Source organism: Sorex araneus, chromosome 5, assembly GCF_027595985.1.
Source record: "Sorex araneus isolate mSorAra2 chromosome 5, mSorAra2.pri, whole genome shotgun sequence".
NCBI lineage: Eukaryota > Metazoa > Chordata > Mammalia > Eulipotyphla > Soricidae > Sorex > Sorex araneus.
Window position 1 is genome coordinate 81,917,381 of NC_073306.1, and position 21,006 is coordinate 81,938,386.

At 39.4% G+C, this 21,006-nt stretch overlaps 1 protein-coding gene and 2 non-coding genes across 6 annotated transcripts in view; all 3 read left to right on the plus strand.

Moving 5' to 3' along the window:
• FNBP1L (formin binding protein 1 like) overlaps nt 1-12,914 on the plus strand; it is a 95,405-nt gene extending 82,491 nt beyond the window's left edge. For 3 of the 4 annotated variants that reach the window (XM_055138413.1, XM_055138415.1, XM_055138416.1), the window contains 4 exons: nt 4,350-4,482; nt 4,988-5,082; nt 7,937-8,085; nt 9,222-12,914. In XM_055138413.1, coding sequence (XP_054994388.1) covers nt 4,350-4,482; nt 4,988-5,082; nt 7,937-8,085; nt 9,222-9,400 — 556 coding nt within the window. In that variant the 3' untranslated portion in view covers nt 9,401-12,914. The remainder of the gene's footprint in view (nt 1-4,349; nt 4,483-4,987; nt 5,083-7,936; nt 8,086-9,221) is intronic. The other variant, XM_055138414.1, reaches the window with a different exon arrangement.
• A 2,011-nt stretch (nt 12,915-14,925) lies between these two features.
• Nucleotides 14,926-15,031, plus strand: LOC129405255 (U6 spliceosomal RNA). Its single transcript, XR_008630437.1, has one exon. It is a non-coding gene; the product is annotated as a U6 spliceosomal RNA (small nuclear RNA).
• A 3,431-nt stretch (nt 15,032-18,462) lies between these two features.
• LOC129405209 (U6 spliceosomal RNA) lies at nt 18,463-18,569 on the plus strand. The gene has a single exon (XR_008630392.1). It is a non-coding gene; the product is annotated as a U6 spliceosomal RNA (small nuclear RNA).
• The last annotated feature ends 2,437 nt before the right edge of the window (nt 18,570-21,006 follow it).

Sequence of the window (21,006 nt, forward strand, 5' to 3'; positions counted from 1 at the left end):
ATTGACTAAAAATGATCCCAAAAGGTTTCCTTAGAGGAAAGTGTGTGAAAATTGTTGTATGTCCTCTCAGAGCTATTAAGCCCCTGAATTAGAGATCATTAACATGTTATTAGAGTTTTGAGTCTTGATATGTGTGTGTGTGTGTGTGTGTGTGTGTGTGTGTGTGTGTGTGTGTGTGTGTGTGTGTGTGTGTATACGTGTATATATATGAAATCAAGATTGTCTTCTACCTGGAATTCTATAATTTTTTCCTAGGGTGCTAGTACAGTTGTTACTTTTTCTTTTTTTAACTGGTTGGTGATTTGGGGGTCTGGAGGAATCTGCAGCATGCTGTTCTCTTCCGAGATTCATTTGTGAATCTGGATCATGGTTGTTAATGTGCTTAAATGGCACCGAGAGGCAGTTGGGTGTGACTGCCAGGAAATAGAAGTGCAGGGAGATGGGTGTGAGAGGATGTTTAATCATAAATGTGTTACTAGTCATGAATTAGTATATACTAAAATGAGAAATACAAGATTAGGTTTTTGTCACATATCACCCACTGATAAATAATTTTATTATGTGTGTTTCTGTTAAAGACTCCTAATTTAATAAAGATGATTAATGAATTTTGAGCTTAGGGCCAATAGAACTGTAACAAAACTTATTTAGCACATATATTTTCTCCATAAAACATTTTTACAGCCAGAATCTATAGCTCTGGAGTGATAGTACAGCGGGTAGGGCATTTACCTTGTATACAGCTGACCCAGGTTCCATCCCTGCCATACCATATGGTCCCCCAAAGCAATGCCAGGAGTGATTCCTGAGTGCAGAGCCAGGAGTAATCCCTGAGCATTGATGGGTATGACCCAAAAAGAAAAAAGACATCTTATAGCCGGAGCAATAGTACAGTGGGTAGTGCTTTTTGCATTGCACATGGCTGACCTGGGTTTGATCTCCATCATTCTTTGGGTTCTCCAATCACCACCAGGAGTGATTCTTCAGTGCTGAACATTGCCGGATGTCACCCAGAAAGCCAAAACAAAAGCAAAAACAAAGCACCAAAACCCAAACCCCCATAACCTCCAAAACATCAGCACAACACTCAGGCTCTATTTTAAACTGAAAGACCACTAACAAAGAATACAGAAGTGAAAAAACTTGATACTGAGTAGACCACTAACTTGTTCAGAGTATTAAAGCAGAAACAGTAAGTTTGAGCATCACCTTCTTTGAAATTAGCAGAGAATGTTCATGTCTAATCTAACTACTCAACTATTTCTCTATTCTGCAAGTAATAGCTGTGAAAGTGCTATAGGTATTTATTTTGGGTTTATAGATAAATTTTAGCAAGTGGGAAGTTCACAAACATGAAGTCTTAAAACGAGAAGCAGGGGCTGGAGCAATAAATAGCACAGCAGGTAGTGCATTTGCCTTAAATGTAGCCGACCCGGGTTCAATTACCAGCATCCCATATGGTCCCCTGAGCACTGTCAAAAGTAACTCCTGAGCGCATGAGCCAGGAGTAATCCCTGTACATCACCAGATGTGACCCAAAAAGCTAAATAAATAATAAATAAAAATAAAAATAAGAAGCAACTATATTAGAATAACTTTTAATTGTAGAGATACTTCTTTGTAGAGCAGCATGTAAATTACCTCTAAAATCTTAACATATATTTAGAGCATCCCATATGGGATAGAATGTGTTAGGACTATTGATCATATAACAGTGAATTAAACATCGCACCTGATTCTAAGAGGTTCACATCCTAGTTTGGAAAGATAAGTTAATTTTAATAAAGGTTGGATTATAATAGCTATGAATAGGGATTAAAGTTCTAGGGCACCTAGAGGGAAAAAACAATGAATTCTTTATGGGATAATTAAAGAAAAATATTCAGGGGAGGAGTTTTGGTGGGAGAGAATGAGGGTGTTGGCGTAGCAGTCTAACTTTGATTTGAGGGATCATGATTAGGCATTTTAGGTAGAGTATGTCTTAGAATTTCTCAAATTAGCACTGAAGTTTTTGTTCCTATTATATAGGTGAAGAAACTGTTAATCAAGTCAATATATAACTTGTCTAAGATTAGAGAGTGGTAGTTGTCAGAGTTGATATCCAAAAACTACTTTGTCTTCAGACCATTGAAATTAAACCTTGACGTAAGAGTTATATTAGTCAAGAAATTTGACCATAAAGGAAGATTAGATTCATTTTAGGAAAATAAGAATGTGAATATTCTTATGACCTGGAATTGACTCTAGGGTAGGGAGAGATTATTAGAAGTCCTTGGAGTTTAATAGAAAAATGATGGGATAAATTATAAAAGTTTTAAATAACTTTTTTTTAGATTTATGTAAGGGAATGGGGTCACCAAAAGGGACATTGGGGGTAAAAGTACAGTGAATAGGGCATTTGCCTTGCATGTGCCCAACCTGGGTTCTGTCCCCAACATTGCATATGGTTCTCTGAGCACTGTCAAGAGTAATTCCTAAGTGCAGAGTCAGGAGTAACCCCTGAGCGTTGCTGGGTGTGACCCAAAAAGCCATAAAAACCAAAAAAGATATTGGAAATGCTGGAGAAACAATAAAAGTGTTAAGGCAGTTGCCTTGTATGTGGCCAACCTTGGTGGAACTGTATGTGATCCCTGAGCACGATGTCAGGAATAATCCCTGAGCACTGCCAGGTATGTCCCCAAACAGAAATCAAAATTGGCATTGGATGCAGTTAAAGGAATTTTTGTCATCCTAAGAGATGACAAAAGATGAGAGGTGCTGAGCTCTCCTGCCCCGCCCCCCACTTTTTTGGGGGGACCAAAGAGAGAGTACAGTGAATCGCACCTGATTAAATAGGTGTAGTTGATCTAGACTTGAACTCTGATATTGTATATAGTCCCCTGAGCACCACCAGGAGTGATCCCTGAGTGCAGTCAGAGTAAGTGAAGAGCAGTTTTGTGTGGCCCCCAAACAAAAGAAAAACATACCTTGGGAATAGAAAGGAAGGCTAGGTGTAAAATCTTTTTAAGAAAATCCTTCCAATGACAAAGTATATCAGGCTTTCTCCTGGTTGAATAGCCAAGAAAAGTGGAGGCATTTAAAAAACAACTACAAGCTTGTAAGTAGTAAGAAAAGTAAATTAATTTTGTATAAAGATAATGGTTTTCTTTACATTGGCTTTTTAATATACATGAAAAAGTCACAAGGTAGGGCCCAGCTGAATTAAATCTAAAATTTAGGAGAGAGTTGTAGATGTGTGTTTTATGTAATTGTGTAATAATAGGTAGTATTTTAATAGTGAGACAATTATATCTCAGTAAAATTAGAAAAACAAAACTGGACTAGATCATCAAAAAAAGCATACGATAAGATGAGAAGAAACCTTTGTTATTTTCCATAGCGCATATGTAAGAGATGAACAGAGGACTGGTGAGAAGGGAAATAAATATGTAAGCCCAGGACATTAAAGAGGAAAAGAGTATTAGGAAGTGCTAATCAGTAATGTCAGAAGTTAGAAAGCATGGTGAGTTGATTCAGGGCATAAACTATGATAATGTGATTAAAGATGTGCAGAGGAGATGAATGACTGAATTTAGAGTGAGAGGAACAGGTTAAAGATGGTATTCCTATTTCTAGCATTGATGAGTAGGAGGCCTATGATGCTATGAACTGAGATAAGGAACACTGGTGGGATGGTGTGTGTGATGGAAATATAATGAATTTGATTTGGGACATGATGAATTTAAGATTATTGAAGACTGTTCCTTATTTTTATTGAAACCTCATGAGATGTAGTTACAGAGGTGTTCATGATTGGATTTCGGTCAATGTTCCAGCACCCTTTCCTTCCCACTGTACATCTCCTACCATGCACTCTCCTTCTACCTTTATAGCAGACACCTCTCTCTCTCTCTTTCTCTCTCTCCCCCCTTCCTCCTTCCCTCCCTCCCTCTCTCCCTCTCCCTCTGTCTCTGTTTCTGTCTCTCCCTCTACCTCCTCCTTTGGGCATTATGGTTTGCATATAAGTAATAAAAAGTTTCCATGTATATCCCTTTATGAATAATACTCTTGCAGTCCCTTATTAAGCCAATAAGATCTGTAGGGATACATATAATCTCTTTAAGGAAGCAAAAAATATGATGCAAGATGCAAGATCTGTTTTAATATTATGTTTTTTAAGAACTTTTTCCACAGAATACTAACTTTATCAGCTTTATGTGCAGAGTATCTTTAATCAGATTATGTTTGAATAAATTTCAAAAGATATGAATTGTTTAAGACTAGGCTACTTGGGAGTTCCAAAGTAAACAGAACAGTTTCAGTGGGTAACATATGAAGTGACTATTTAATTCTGTGGCTTTTATTTACAGAGAAGCCCTCAACAAAATGAAAGATGTTTATGAAAAAAACCCACAAATGGGGGATCCAGGGAGTTTGCAGCCTAAATTAACAGAGACCATGAATAATATTGACCGCCTTCGAATGGAAATCCATAAGAATGAGGTAAATTTGTTGCTCAGAAATTGTTGAAGATAAATTCATTTTATGTGCCTCATTATGATATATTGTTTTTATTATAATTCATGTATTTAATTTTTGGTTTTATGACCATTAGAACTGTTTTCTCACTTGAAGTTTTCTTTAAATTTTTAAAACTTAATGCTAAACATTTATGCTACTTTTAAAAATCAGCTTTTAGTTGATTGTTAGGCAGATTATGATAATTATTTATAAGAATTAGCATAAGATCTCAATTGGGGGAGGGGGTGGCACACCCAGTGATGCTCAGGGGTTCTGTTGTTCTGTACTCAGGAATTAACTCCAGACAGTTCTTGGACTGGGGTCATACAGGATGCCAGGGATAGAACCCGGGTCGGCTGTGTGCAAGGCAAATGCCCTACTCACTGTATTTTGGCTCTGGCCCCTCAAAGTACATTTTAAATATGGACTATCTCATGAACTTTGAGACATAAGTATTGAACTCAGGCTTACTTATTTTTTCTCTAAGGCATGGCTCTCTGAAGTTGAAGGCAAAACAGGTGGGAGGGGAGACAGAAGACATAGCAGTGACATAAATCATCTTGTAACACAAGGACGAGAAAGGTAATGTTTTGTATTCTATTTGGTTCCTCAACCCCCCAATTTTACCTGTTTGTCCTAAATCATTCACATTTCCTTTTTTCTTCCAGTTTTATATGCTTGCTTTTTTAAAATAACATCAGTGTTTTGAACCTAATTTTGTTTCTTTATAGTACCTGCAGGTGAAACTTATGTTGCTTTTTAGTTCTAGTTTAAGTACCCCAAGCAGTTGCTGGAGCCTGGAGGCAAGGTTCTTCAGACCTGAGAAAATTGAGAAAATTCCCCTTTACATTTAGATGAAGTTAGTTAGCTTATGCTAAAGAAAAATTTAGCTGTCAAATTGCTCAAAGTTTTGTGACCAGAATTTCCAAAAGCTTTTTTTTTTTCTTTTTGTGTCACACCTGGTGATGCTCAGGGATTGCTTCTGGCTCTGCACCATGTGGGGCTGCTGGGGATGGAACTCAGGTCAGCCACCTGCAAGGCAAATGCCCTACCCTCTATACTATTGCACCGATCCCTTGAAAAAGCATTTTGCTTACTTTACATACTAATTGTTTTTCCCTCTCTGTGTATTGACTTTTGTTCCCATTAGAAATCCTAACAAATTAGGATTCATCTTAGAGAAGAAATAAAGAGATCTAATACTAAATATTGGCTTATTACTTAAAATTGAGATTTTAGCAAGTTCATATTATATGCTCTTTTTCCTGCTATGTAAAATAGGGGTTAAAGTACCCAGTATACAGTGTTATTTATAAATAATGAATAATGTTTGTATAGCATCTAATATTAAAATACGTGGTAATAATATATGATTGATTTTGTGTGCGTCTATGCTGGGGATCAAACCCATATACATACCGCACACAAAGTATGTGCTGTATCACTCAGCTATATGCTCAGCCTCTGCAAATATGTTTCTTTCCTCCACCTCCTTCCCTCTCTTTGGAAGCTGTGTTTATCTTTGCTGTGTTGCGAGAAACCCATAAAAGTGATGATTTTTCTTAATTACATGAAGCCTGTATTATAATACTTTCTCTGACCGTGCTAATATTTTTTGCATTGTCATGAGTTGAATCCTGGGTGTCACGTGTGAGACTTGTGTTCTAATAAGACTAATAGACAAAGACAGAAACGAGGGCCAAGAGGATTGGTCCATTGTTGAAAGCCTGCCACAAGTGTGTGTGTGGGGAGGGGAGTTAGGACATAGAAAGAACCGCTATGACAATGATTGTTGGAAATGATCACTGAATAAAAACTTGAGTGCTGAAAGGAGGCAAAGGGATATAAATGATAACCTTTCAGTGCCCAGTTGCAAACCATAATGCCTAAAAGGAGAGAGGTTGAGAGAAAAGGATTGATGAAAAGTATCTGCCATGGAGGCAGGCTAGGGATGGTGGTGGTGGCGGGAAGGAAACTGGATGCATTGATGGTGGTAAATGTACACTGGTCAACAGATGGGTGTTGGAAAATTGTATTACTGAAATCCATGCAGTGTGGATTTGTAGCTGTGTATCTCACCATGATTCAAGAGAAAGAGAGACTTGCAAAATTGGGGTATTATTCTCTAGCAGTGCTCAGAAAACCCAGGTGTACCTCTTGGTAATTGGTCAGCAGCTCAGTGTGAAAGTCTGAGGGTGAAGGGCTTCTTGGACCCTTGGACCCTGCAGTGCTGGGGATTATCTAGGCCGCCCTGGTCACGCAGGGACACATCCTAGTGATCTTCAGGGGATTGTGTGGTGCCAGAGATTGACCTGGTGTTAACTGCATCTAAGGCATGCACTTTAGCCCCTGCACTATCTCTCCAGTTCATGATTTAAAGCATTTTAAAGGAAAAATGCCTTTGAATTACCTGCTCTTTGGGATTTTCTAGATTTCCAACTTCCCTGTTAATAGGATTAAGTAGAATTAACTTTATCTTGTTCATTAGCCCTTTGGTTTTCAGTGATCATGAGTACCTGTACTGGCCTAAATGAAAAATGAATTTTATTTGTTGTCTTCAGGGAGAATTTGATGTGGGAGCTCAGATGATAGCCTCAGGGCTAGGTTTTTCTCTTTCTTGGTTCTGCCTTCCACTGTGTTTGTTGGCTTCTTCAAGGGTCATTATGGTGATCTTCCACAACTCCAGGTTCATAGTTCTCCATGTTCAACTTCAGTGGAAAAGGGTTGGAGCTTTTCTTCCAACAATTTGAGGCAAAAAATTTCTGTCAGTTGTGTTACAGGCCTGCTTGTGGGATACTGACTCTGGTCATAAAAATTCTGTGCTGATGGGGGCCCTGTGACCCAGAAAACAATTCTATCAAAGTTTTCTGACTTAAATATGGGTATGGGTAGGACTTAAAATTTTAGTGTTCTGTTGTGAAGAAGGAGTAATGAATCTAGGATGATTAAAAAACTTCTCCATCTTTCCATTTTATATTTGAACCTAGTGATGAACATATTTGCTAAATCCATGCTATGAACTTAGTACATTGTCATCTTCTAAGCCTTTAGATTTCAGCAAATTCAATGAAGATACTTTTTTGTTTGCTTACTTTTTGGTTTTTGTTTTAGGGCCACACCCGGCAGTACTCAGGGCTTACTCCTGGCTCTTAGCTCAGGGATCACTTGTGACTGAAATCCATGTAGCGTATGGATTTTAAAACCCCCAGCCCCCATTTACTTGGATGCCAGGAAATCAAACTTGGGCCTTCATCTTTGGAAATTGTACACTATCATGGAGCCCTTAAACTTCTAGCCCCTTAAACTCTTAGGCTAAACTTGGATTTGTGTCTATTTATATTTGATTCTTTGTACTGATCCTGAGATCTCCTTGTAAATGATATTGAAGATTCCCATGTTTGTGATGCTTAATCAGATATAATTTTATGTTTTACAGTCCTGAGGGAAGTTACACGGATGACGCAAACCAAGAAGTCCGCGGGCCAACCCAGCAGCATAGTCACCATAATGAGTTTGATGATGAATTTGAAGATGATGATCCCTTGCCTGCTATTGGACATTGCAAAGCTATCTACCCTTTTGATGGTATGATTTCCTTTATGTATTGTATTTGATAAAATCAGTTTCTTAAGGTCTCTATATAATATATTGTCGTGCACTTTAATTTCCTCAATTAAAGAATACATTATCAGAAAATTATACCAGTTCATTAGTGTGAATGTTGTTCAGTATTATTATGTAGACTTTCCCCTCCCCCTCATTTATATTCAGCAAATGTCAAAATTGAAAGGCAATAGCATACCCTTACTCTTCATGCCACATTTTCAGGTTAGGGGTAAGAATATTGTTGTGTCTTAGTAGGCCATTCTTTCCCCTGTGATAGTTGAAGAAGCAGTCCTGTGAGTAGTGAAAGGCATTATGGTTCTTTCCTATAGGCTTTTAGTTACCTTCTGTCTTTTGACTTAAAAGTCCTTTTCTTCAATTCACAGCGAAATAGAATAATAACATCACAAGTTTTTATAAAATAGTATATCAGGTACTTTACCATTCATCCATTGTATTATTTAAATAATACAGCCATTAGTTCCTTCTCACTGTAAGAAAAAATATAACTGAGTAGGAGGGTTGAATGAAGATTTATTTATGATGATTATTACAGCAAAGCAGGTTGAGAAAGGAAAGTAAAGGGGCCCTGTTAACCAGTGGAATTTTAAAGGAAGTTTCTGCTTTGTGGCTATGACTTTCCTACTGCTGGAGAGTTAGATTAAAAGAATCTTTGCTTTTAATCTCAGAACTGTATTCTTTCTTCGCACCTTCTCACTATATTTTTACTTTTTCCTAATTCATGCCTCTGATTTTTTATGTAGCAACACTTGTATTTGGGGACAAAATTGGAGTAGTAAAGTAGAGGGAGTAGAGTACTTACCCTGTCTGACATACATTGTCATTGTGACTTTGATACTTCATCTCTTACTTAAAGGTGATACAAGGCTAGCCGTATTGTAGTGATACTATGCATTTCAAATAAGTCTATAAAGATGTTGGGTTAACTATTAAGTATTATAGAGATGATCTTGTTAATTTGAGTTCGTGAGCTCATCATTCTTAGATATATTAAAAAATGTAGAGTTGCATAATTATTTTGTATGTTGTATTTGTAACTTTTTAAAAAGTTATTGCTGTGCTTAAATTAAGCTTATGCTATGAAAACTCTAACCTAGGGCATAATGAAGGTACTTTGGCAATGAGAGAAGGTGAAGTCCTATACATTATTGAGGAAGACAAAGGTGACGGATGGACAAGAGCTCGGAGACAGAATGGTGAAGAAGGCTACGTTCCCACATCATACATAGATGTAACTCTAGAGAAAAATAGTAAAGGTGCAGTAACTTACATCTAACTTAACCAGGCAGCTTTTTGAATGTATGGCATAGGAATGATAACATAAAATGAAAACACATTCAACGGGTGGAAAAGCATAAAACTTAAAAGCGTCCAAAATCTAATGTTCACTATGTGAGCTGAGTGTAGGCTCGATCTTAGAGATGTGAATAGTACCACAGCAAACTGTTCTCATGACGCTTTACCATTTGAGTGATGTTGGTGTGAAGCTTAATTTATGCCTATTTGCTTTATGTCCTGCTTAAGTCTGTGTGAAGGATTTGTGTTTTTCTGCCTTACCCCCCCCAACACACTTTGCGTCAGAAAACACAATGACTGTAGTGAATTCAAATAAGTAAAACTGCTCTGAAATGCTATAGGAAGCTAACTCCCAAAAGAGTGGTTTAATTTAGAATTTTGAATTTGTAGCTACAGTTTTCAGAAAGAAGGTAACAATTGACTTACAGCATAAATAAGCATATAGTCATTTTCACTTTCCTCCCTATACTTTAGTTTCCTAAAGGAAGGAAACAAGCACCTAGTGCATGATCTATATTAGTAGTATGCTAATCAGAAGACTTGCAAAATAAGTCAACCTAGCTCAGCATTTATATGAATACAATAGCTTTCTTTTGAGACCTGAAAACGTTATCAGGCTAAGTAGTAATTTTCAGTAATGTTCAGTCTTTCCCCTAATTTAATGCTTATATTTCTCATCTTGTCTTTTGGGAAATAACACATTAGTGACTCTTCATCATTTATGCGTAGGAAAATAAGTTCTAAATAGAGGAAACCTTGAATGGAGGGGAAGTTCTGGCAAATTTTACTTTAAATAGAAAAATAGCTTTTTCTGACTAACTGGGTTGGAGAGAGAGATGTACCATGACTTAGAGTTGTGTTTTTAATTTCTGATGTGCAGGCCCATGTTGATCCACAGATATTAAAAATGGTTGAAAGCATTTTATTATTTTATCTAACTAATCAGTTATTAGGGAAGATTTTTTTTTTCCCAGTGAATTTTAGCAGGTGTTGGCAACACTGCTTGGTCAAGGATTGTACAGTGCTAGTTGTGTGGGGAAGTAAAGCGAGGAAGCAGTTTTAAGACTGTCCCTTAATTGTGCATATGTTCCAAACTTTTCTGGTGTTTTTAGTAGCTGACTATAAAAATGATTTTAGAGTCATTTGGGATGGACACTTTAAACTGAACACCCTTTTTGGTCTTACCAAAGGTCTTCAGTAATTGTTTTTTTCTTTTTCCTCCTGGACTGCAGGTTCCTGAAGAGGGTTTCTGAGGAAATGGGCAAGATGTTGAAGGAGGTTACATACAGCTGCTTTTAGGGGGAGGGTATTATAGATGTCAGGCTCAGAGAGTGAGAGAAGCAAGTTGCATGAGTGCATGCAGACATGATTATATTTTACTAACTTCATTAGCATTTCCATACATCATTTTAAAAAGTCATTGTAATACCAGTCCTTAAATGTCTTGTTTATAGTTATTCACATGAAGGAAAAAGAGCCAGCAGTGGCCAACGAATTTCCGTCTATTTTATTGATGTCCAAATCAGAAAGAATGCAGTATCATTAAATTTGTCTTACACTTGGCTGTCCCAACAGGACCATCTCCATCCCGCTCTATTTTAATTAATTTTTAAGTCTGTTGTCTGTTAAACTCCTTGCCATTGGTCATTGTCTGCCTGCGCCACCTCTGTGCTTGCTTAACATCCTGTTGCATGTCTAGAATGATTGGGCTAGATTTTCCAGGCATGTCTTTATAATACCTTGTTCTTGTCAAAGCCTTTGTTTTACATTTGTAGTGCAACTCACTTTGTCAAACATCTCCAGCACTAATGTTTCCATCTTAGTATTTGTATATGCTGCTATAACTTCCCCACTACAAAACATTCCAGTTTTGGCATAATGAAGTAAGTTTGAACCTGAAGTTTTATAAGAAAAAGAAAACATCTCTGCTCTAGCCTACAGCCCAGTTGAAAGAACTCTTTGAAACATGATACATCTTCAGCACCTCAGTCTGGGAAGAACCTATAGTCAGCCCTGAAATCCTGGCATAATAAACATAGAAGAAACTCACCACCTCAAGACAAAGGACTGTTGTCAGAAGTCAGCTGCTTCCATTCAAATGCTGCCTTAAACTAGAGTGCCTAAATCTTTTGATTGCCAACACTACCACTACAGTATCCCACAAAGGGCTTTATCTGTCAGCTCAGTGCGACCTCCTTTAACTCAGCAGCACCACTACAGCTGCCATTGTAGCCTCGGTAGGTGGCTTCTAGAGCTCTACCATGTTTGATGGTGCATCATCAAATTTATTCATCAAACTAAAGACGTGTTTGAGTCCATTTTACTTAACTCAGTGTTTTTTGGTTTTGTTTTGTTTGGGGAGTTTTATGGATTTCCCTTGCATTGTTTCCTAATATGAGCATTTTCTCTTTTGATGATTACAATGATAGTCTGTTTCCAAGTGATGTTTTTGTTTGAACCAGATAAAATTTAGTGAAACTTTGTAATGATCTCTGTGCACTTTTACTTGTAAAATGAAAATTTCTGTATGTTTATACTTGTAAATATTATTGTCATGAGTACCCTTATTTCTCATTTGTCCTGCCTCACATTTGTGCTTCTTTTAATGACTTGTATTTTAACTAATTTCTTAGTGGTGTTTAATAGGGAGACGGGTGGGAGTGGGGTGGGTATTTGTACTATGGAGGCTTCATTAATTTGGTTCTTTTCTGTTTTAAAGAAGAAAAATGTGAAATGGTCTGTGTATTATTGGATTTTAAGCAATATTTTAGAAGCTGTGTGACTGCTTTAATAATTTTTCCCAGTGTTATTTGCATTGTACTACCAGTTATACTAAAGCTGAATGACAATTATGTGAAAGTTTATTCCTTCATAAGATCAATGTGCCCCTGTTACACAGCTGACATGTAGTGTATTATTACCTTTGAGGCTAGTAAACTGTAAAGTTTAGATTTTGAATCTCGTTACAGGGTTATTTATATAATGTGACATTATTCAATACTGACAGACTACATAAAGTAGTTTTAAAATCTAGTGCTATTTTCATTTTAAAGGTTAGAAGTGAGAAGAAAATGTCATTTGGCTGTGTTTGTCTTCTGTACAAAGCCTAAAGTGCTTGTGTTTTTTTGGCTAACAGCCACAGAGGGCAAAGTTTAAGGCTTTCTTGTAAGGACTAACTGTTCTTTTCAAGCTACTGTTTGTTTTTCTAAAAGCAGGACTTGCTTCCGTAGGAGGCAGTTTCCTTCGTGTGGACTAGTGCAACCTGTATATGGGTTATTATAATAGGCAGATCATTTGTACTTGCACAGTTTAAATCATTCTTAAATCATTCTTAAATTTTGAACATGTGAATTGCCCAAAAGAAATCTTTAATTTTTTCAGTAATTTTTACTCTTTTTGTGCACATGTTGATCTCTTAATGGTAAATGCTTTGTTTAAGATAGTGTTCTCTGTTGAGAATATTTTCATGGAATAAAACAATCTTTTCATGGTCAGTTAAGATGTAGAATGTGTTATCACTTATTGCTGTGTTAACTAAAAAGATAAAATGATTTTGTTCCTGAGTGTGCTAAAAAATAGACGACAAGTTCTATAAGTGGGAGTGTTGTTTCGTTTCTTTTGCAAAGAATGTTTTTGGTTTGGTTTGGTTTGGGCCATACCCAGAAATGCTCAGAGCTTACTTCTGGCTCAGGATTAGTTAGACCTGGTGGACTCACATATCATATGGAGTGTCATTGATTTGCCACATGCAAGGCCAATGCCTTACCTGTTGTACTGTCTCTCCAGCCCAGCAAAGCATTTAAAAAATACTATTCTAGGGCCGGAGCGATAGCACAGCGGATAGGGCGTTTGCCTTGCACTCGGCCGACCCGGGTTCGATCCCCGGCATCCCATATGGTCCCCCAAGCACTGCCAGGAGTAATTCCTGAGTGCAAAGCCAGGAGTAACCCCTGAGCATTGCTGGGTGTGACCCAAAAAGCAAAAAAAAAAAATACTATTCTAGTTTTAATTTCTATCAGGTTCTCCTAGAAGAAAAAGAAACTAACAATTTTTTATAGTAATTTAAATTGAAGATAATAAGGATTTTAAGATGTTTGGTGTACAGTGGCTGTATTATGTAGATTTTGCTTTTCTCCCAATTCATAAGAATTTTCCCTGTGCCATAGAGTATATGGATCAGTTTGATTCAGCCACTTGCTGGCCAACATTTTGTCTTGTTTGAGGTCCGTACTCAGTGATGCTTACTTAGGGCTTACTGCTGGCAGAATGGAGGGGGGACCATATGGGGTGTGATTGTACTTGGTTTGACCGTGTGCCGGGTAAGCATCTTCCATGCTGTACTTTTTCTGTGGCCCTAGTCAGCACTTCTTGTGCTTCTCCATGAATTCATGATCAGAGGTGGCAGTGTGTCTTCCAGCACTTCAGAAAGGCATGGGAAGAGGATACTAGATATGAATGATGCTACATCTGTCATTTAGAAAGTATTCATTTCAGGGGCTGGAGAGAGTGGGTAGGGCCTTGTATGTGGCAGACCTGAGTTAGATCACCAGCACCCCATATGGTTCTCCCGAGCTTGCCAGGAGTGATTCCTGAGCACAGAACCAAGAGTTAGCCCTTAGCATCACCTGAGGTGCATCCCCCCGCCCCTCAAATTTATTTCAGAATGTTCATTTTTTTGTTTTGGGGACCACACCAGCGTTGCTCAGGCGTTATACCTGGCTCTGCGCTCAGGAATTACTCCTGGCGAAGCCCAGGGGACCATATGGGATGCTGGATATTGACCTGGGTCAGCCTTGTACAAGGCAAACGCCCTACTCACTGTGCTATCGCTCTGGCCGAGTGTTCAGTTTTTTACAGACAAATATGAAAATATTATCAGTAACTCTTAGAAACTATAAAAGGACTAATACTCAGGGTTCATTATGAGCAATTATGGGTTACAATTATTGAGATAAAAATTTATAGAGTCCATGCCAAGCTTAGAAGTAGAGATGCAAAATAGCAGGAAAAGTGTAGTTAACAACAACAAACTCAGAACAGTGAAAACAAAGAACTTTATAACTATTTGAACTTTGATCAGGGAAGTTTAAGCCTACTTGTTAGGGAAGGATAATAACATCCTTGTAACAATATTAACAAATTGAAAAGGATCTCCAGGCTAGAATTTTTTTTTTCTTTTTGGGTCACACCCAGCATTGCTCAGGGATTACTCCTGGTGGTACTTGGGGGACTGTATGGGATGCTGGGGATTGAACCCAGGTCGGCTACGTGCAAGGCAAATGCCCTACCTGCTGTGCTATCACTCCACCCTCCAAGCTAGAATTTTTGTGTATGAAGGTATTACAACAACAAAACCACCAGACCTATTTTAATGAGCTCATATCCTAGGACCAGACACAATCCTGAGTATAATTATTGTCAGTAGTCTAAGAAACTAGAAACATGATATAAATGGAGGAAGTGAAAATACGAATTTTGAAGAGTAAAGTTGAAAAGAACTAGCTAGTGCTCACTTCAGCAGTACAAATACTAAAATTGGAACGATACAGAGAAGATTAGCATGGCCCCTGGCTAGGATGACATGCAAATTCGTGAAGCATTTTATATATATATTTTAAAAATAAAAGAACTAGCTAATTTTGTTAACATATAGGAGAAAATAATGGGCAACTGACCTAGGTCTCAGGACTGTGTCACATCAAATTAGCCTCAAGATAACTGGAGATCGAACTATCTTGATTTCAGCACAATTGTTTATAGAAAGCTGATTGAGAATATCAGCCCTGAGGAGTGTTGCTGTTTTTCTTTTTATTTTTTGAATCACTATGAGAACAGTTACAAAGCTTTCCAGTTTCTGGGGGCTAGAGCGATAGCACAGCGGATAGGGCGCTTGCCTTGCACGCAGCCAACTGGGTTCAATTTCCAGCATCCCACATGGTCCCCCGAGCACCACCAGAAGTAATTCCTGAGTGCATGAGCCAGGAGTAACCCCTGTGCAACGCCAGGTGTGACCCCCAAAAAATAAAAAAATAAAGCTTTCCAGTTTAAGTCTTGGTCATACAATGATCAAACACCCATCCATTCATCAGTGCACATGTACCACCACCAAGAACCCCAGTATACCTCCCATCCCACCCTTCCCCCTGCCTGTGTGGCAGATGATTCCCACTTTACTCTCTCTCCACTTTGATTACATTCAGTATTTCGACAAAAGACCCACCATTATTACTTGGAATTTCCCCCAACAATCAGACCTGCCGAAAAGGAGAGTCATTAGATAATTTGTTTTCTATTGCTGATAAGAAGAGCATTTTGGATTTCTGACATTTTAGTAATAACTCTGGAGGGATTTCTGTCAAAAGCCTCTGGGTTCCGAGATTGGTTTGTGTGCCTCTAGGATGATAGCCGTTCAGGAGCTAGGAGCCGTTCTTGGGCGGCAACTCAGGGCCTTGTCGGGACAGGGAGAGGGGCTGGTTCCACCCTCCATCCCGTGAGGCCCCACATGTCACTTCACTGCAGTCTCATACCTGGCTGTCCACTAGGCTCTGAAAAGGTGGCAACCACTGTGCCGCCAGGGAGAAAAGGCGGAAGGGACAAACACCTTTCCCCACCCGGCGTGGCACGGCACCATAGTTTAATGCTCAGTCCAGATGCATTTCTTTCAAAAGCCGCTGGGTTTCGAGATTGATCATGGGCGTTCAGGAGCCAAGAGCCGTTCATGTGCGGCAACTCGGGGCCTTATCTGGGTAGGGAGAGACTGAGGAGTGTTTCTTAGGAAATATGAACCATAATAAGACTACCACCCAGCATAAGAAATAGGAGATGGAGAGAATTGTGCATCAAGCCCTTGTTCTCCCTTACCACATATCTTGCTTGCTTGTCTGCTGCTTTGCTTGCTATTTCCTCTCTAGAGAAGCTTGTGTTCATTCCTGAACATGTTCTTTTCCCTTTCTCCCCCCTCCCATCTTGCTAAATCGAATTTCAGTAAAAATTTTGTTGCTTCATAGAAAGAAGAGGAAGAATAGATGATTTTATTATTTATTTATTTATTATTTATTTATTTATTTATTTATTTGGGACTGGAGTGATAGCACAGCAGGTAAGGCGTTTGCCTTGGATGCAGCCGACCCAGGTTCAATTCCTCCATTCCTCTTGGTGAGCCTGGCAAGCTACTGAGAGTATCCCGCCTGCACGGCAGAGCCTGGCAAGCTACCTGGCAAGTTACCTATTATTCAGTATGCCAATATGCATATTCAATATGCCAAAAACAGTAACAACATGTCTCATAATGGAGACGTTACTGATGCCAGCTCGAGCAAATCGATGAACAGTGGGACAACAGTGCTACATTGCTATTACTATTTAAGTTTTACCAGATGGGCATTTTTTTCTAAACTTGAGTGATAATGGTTTTGCTCTTGAAGATGACTCTTGTGTTATTCAGTTTGCTGTTTTATGAATGCTGTTCAGCCGATGCACACTGATGTAGCCATAGTGAATGGTAAATGTTGAAATATTTCCATACTGGTTGGCAAACAAATTCTTAAAGTAAAAGGAGTTAGTCATTATGTTCTAGCATATGGTGATTTATCTCAGAAATCACAAGACACTCCATGAGACATTTATTAAGGTTTGTGCACTGAGGCAACACTAAAAGACAGCTAACTCTGGATTTCCTATTATTTCAGGTACTGCAATCTTCAGTAGTTGTGTAGGTCTTTGAGTGAGAGAGGGACCTGAAGACTTCCTTGGTTCATACTCCAAAGAAATGTTCTAGGGGAGAAGATGAGACTAAACTTTGGTAACAGTTGGTGAGACTGGAAGGGGGTGTAGGTAGCACCCTATAGCTTGTTTGGGAGCATGGCCCACTGTGGTGCAATAATGACCCTCAGAGGTTCTAACTCATTTGGCAATTTATTCTTTGGTGGAAGGTAGCCTGCATTGTGTAGTGAAGAGATACCGGGAAGGGATTGTACCAGGAATGTTTGGTACTAGTAAGAGTTTATATATGTGTAACAGATGCCAACTTTCCCTCTTCCACAACTCCTCTAGACAGGAGCATCACATTTGTCTGCTCTCTCCATGTCTCTAAGTCCATGTTTGCCATCACTTGCTGGGTTGATCTCTCTCTGGGCCAGAGGGATCTGTAGTAGTATTTCCCCATTTGTTTTCAGTTTCCTAGCTTTTCTCCTCTATTTTTGTTCTACATTCCAACTGGCTTTTCAACAGTCATTGGGTGGTACTTGGTTGGCCAGAGTGGAAGACAGTCTTAGGATGTGGATTAAGATAAAACGCAAGCTTCCATTTCTTGCAACCAAGACTATCTATTGATAACTTTCTAGCTTTGAATCCTTTCCTTTCTCAAGTCTCTCTTTTACCACCTGGGAACTTGACCCACTGGCTTTTGCTATAGAGATAGCATCCAGATAGTACCATCCTATCCAGTTAGGCGAGTTGTGGACCAGCACATTTGTAAACTTGAGTATCAATTGAATGGGGGAAGTGATTAGAAGAGTTTGCAGCCCTGTATCAAATCAGAGATGGGAGCTAAACCACTTAATTGTGATAGCCGCCAATCCACCTCCCCTCCCCAATGTATACCAAACCAGTCTTTTAAAGATTGGAAATTGAGGGCCTGCTGAATGATTTGTGATATTCTCATCATGTTATAAAGTTTAATATGAAGAGTTAAAGGGATTGCTATACTTCATTTGCACACTGATTTATATTTGTGATCAATATCTCACTTTTAAAATATTTGGCTTTTGCAGACTATTTTCTGAGACTTACCTTTTCACTCAATATTGTTCTAAGATTTATCTATATTTATGTATAGTACATTTTTCTGTGTACTTTATTCTGTAAATATACACAGTGTATCTATCTTGTTGATGGACGTTGGTCTATTTCCTGAACTTTGCTGATATAAACAGTACTGCTGTTACGTACATCCATACTCGTTTCTACTGACAAAAATTGCTCTGAGATCTACCTAGGAGTGGAAGCTAGGTTGTGAATTACTTTTAAAAGATAATGCCAACTGTGCTCGCTTCGGCAGCACATATACTAAAATTGGAACGATACAGAGAAGATTAGCATGGCCCCTGCGCAAGGATGACACGAAAATTCGTGAAGCGTTCCATATTTTTAAAACCCGAATGCCCCAGAACGGATGACTGGTTGAGGAAACTTTGGTACATCTATACAATGGAATACTATGCAGCTGTTAGAAAAAAGGAGGTCAAGAATTTTGTAGTTAAGTGGATGGGCATGAAAAGTTTCATGCTGAGTGAAATGAGTCAGAAAGAGAGAGACAGACATAGAAAGATTGCACTCATCTATGGTATATAGAATAACAGAGTGGGAGACTAACACCCAAGAACTGTAGAAATAAGTACCAGGAGGTTGACTCCATGGCTTCGAGGCTGGCCTCACGTTCCGGGGAAAGGTCAACTCAGAGAAGCGATCACCAACTACATTGTAGTCGAAGGCCATGTGGGGGAAGGGAGTTGCGGGCTGAATGAGGGCTAGAGACTGAGCGCAGCGGCCACTCAGCGCCTTTATTGCAAACCACAACAGCTAATTAGAGAGAGAGAACAGAAGGGAATGCCTTGCCACAGTGGCAGGGTGGGGTGGGGGGGAGATGGGATTGGGGAGGGTGGGAGGGACACTGGGTTTACGGGTGGTGGAGAATGGGCACTGGTGAAGGGATGGGTTCCCGAACTTTGTATGAGGGAAGTATAAGCACAAAAGTGTATAAATCTGTAACTGTACCCTCACGATGATTCTCTAATTAAAAATAAATAAATTTAAAAATTAAAAAAAAAAGATAATGCCAACTTTTCTCCCCAAAGTGATTGTAACATATTAATGTACTTAATAGTTGTATGTGCAGGTTAAAGGTTATTTATGACCCACATCCTAACCTATATTTATAAACCAGACTTTCCCATTTTTGTCAGTTTAATGGACGTAGTATAGCATTTCTGCTTTTTCTAATGAACTGTTTTTTTTTTTTTAATTGAATCACCGTGAGAACAGTTACAGGGCTTTCAGGATCAAGTCTCAGTCATACAATGATCAAAAATCAAACACCCATCCCTTCACCAGTGCACATGTTCCACCACCAAGTACCCCAGCATACTCCACTTCCCACTTGCCCCCTGCCTGTGTGGAAGATGATTTTCACTTTACTCTCTGTTTACTTTGACATTCAATTTTTGACAGAAACCCACTATTATTATTTGGAGTTTTTCCCCCAACAATCAGACCTGTCGAAATGGCACCATTAGAACATATGTTTTCTATTGCTGATAACAAAGAGCATATGATGTTGCATGGTCGAGAAAGCAACCGCCCAGTTTTGGGATTCTGGTAGTTTAGTAATTAAGTCCAGAGGTATTTCTGCCTGCAGCCACTGCATTCCCAGATTGGTTTGTGTGCCTCTGGAATCATGGCTATTCAGGAGTGTAGGAGCTGTTCGTGGGTGTCCACTTGAGGTCTCATATGGGCAGGGAGCAGGGCCAGTTCTGCACCCTCCATCTCTAGATTCCCCATGCGTCCCATCACTGCAAGCTCCTACCTCTCTGTCCAGTTAGCTCTGAAAGGTGGCGGTCACCATGCTGTCACAAAGGGGAAAAGGCCAAGGGACAAATACCCTTCCCCTCCCAGGGCTGCACGGGCTGTAGCTTAGGTCACAGTCCAGGAGTATATCTGCCAGCAGCCACTGTGTTCCAAGATTGGTTTCTGTGCCTCTGGGATAATGGCCACTCGGGTGGCAGAGCCATTCCTGAGCGGCTTTTTGTATATTAGGAAAGGTTTGGAGAAATAGTCCCAGTCCCACATACCAGAGGCATGTTAGTAGAAGCTCAGTGTAGCCGTGACTCCATCTGGAGAAGGCAGGGTGGCTGCACCTTCTCTGTCTGGCACCCCAGTGTTGTTGGCCCAGTCTGGGGTCCAGAGCATTCTCCAGCTTGCGGTGCCCGCTGGCCCAGATTCTTCACTGCTGGCTGCAACAAGATGGCGCCAGAGGCGGGTTGGGGGCGTGACTTCTGGGGGCAGGGGCGGGCCGGAAGCTGGGATGGAGCCTCCCAGTTCCAGTGCCTCAACTCTCTTTGGAGAAATGGTCCCTGCCCCACATACTGGAGGCATGTTAGTAGAAGCTCAGTGTCGCCGGGACTCCATCTGGAGAAGGCAACTAATGAAGTTTTTATATGTACCAGTCTGTCCTTTTTCTCTGTTTTTTTATATTTATTTATGGAAGTTCTGTACATCTTAAGGATATTCATTGTATCGTCATGTAACAAACAGTCACTCTGAGACTCTGGCTCAGAGTTTATCAGGAGACATCTAAGTGTTGGTCAGAATTGTTGACTGTATCTTGAGGATCCATTTCCAAAGGCATTTTCCTGTCATTGGCAGGGCCTCTGACCCTAACTCAATCCACCCACCAAAGACACTCAGTTTCCTTCTACGCAGATCCTCCATCTAGATTTTATTTTTGCATACGATGAGAAGTGAAATATTACCTATTGCCTTTCATTTGCTTATCTAATTGTAAAGAATTTTTATTTTTATTATTTATTT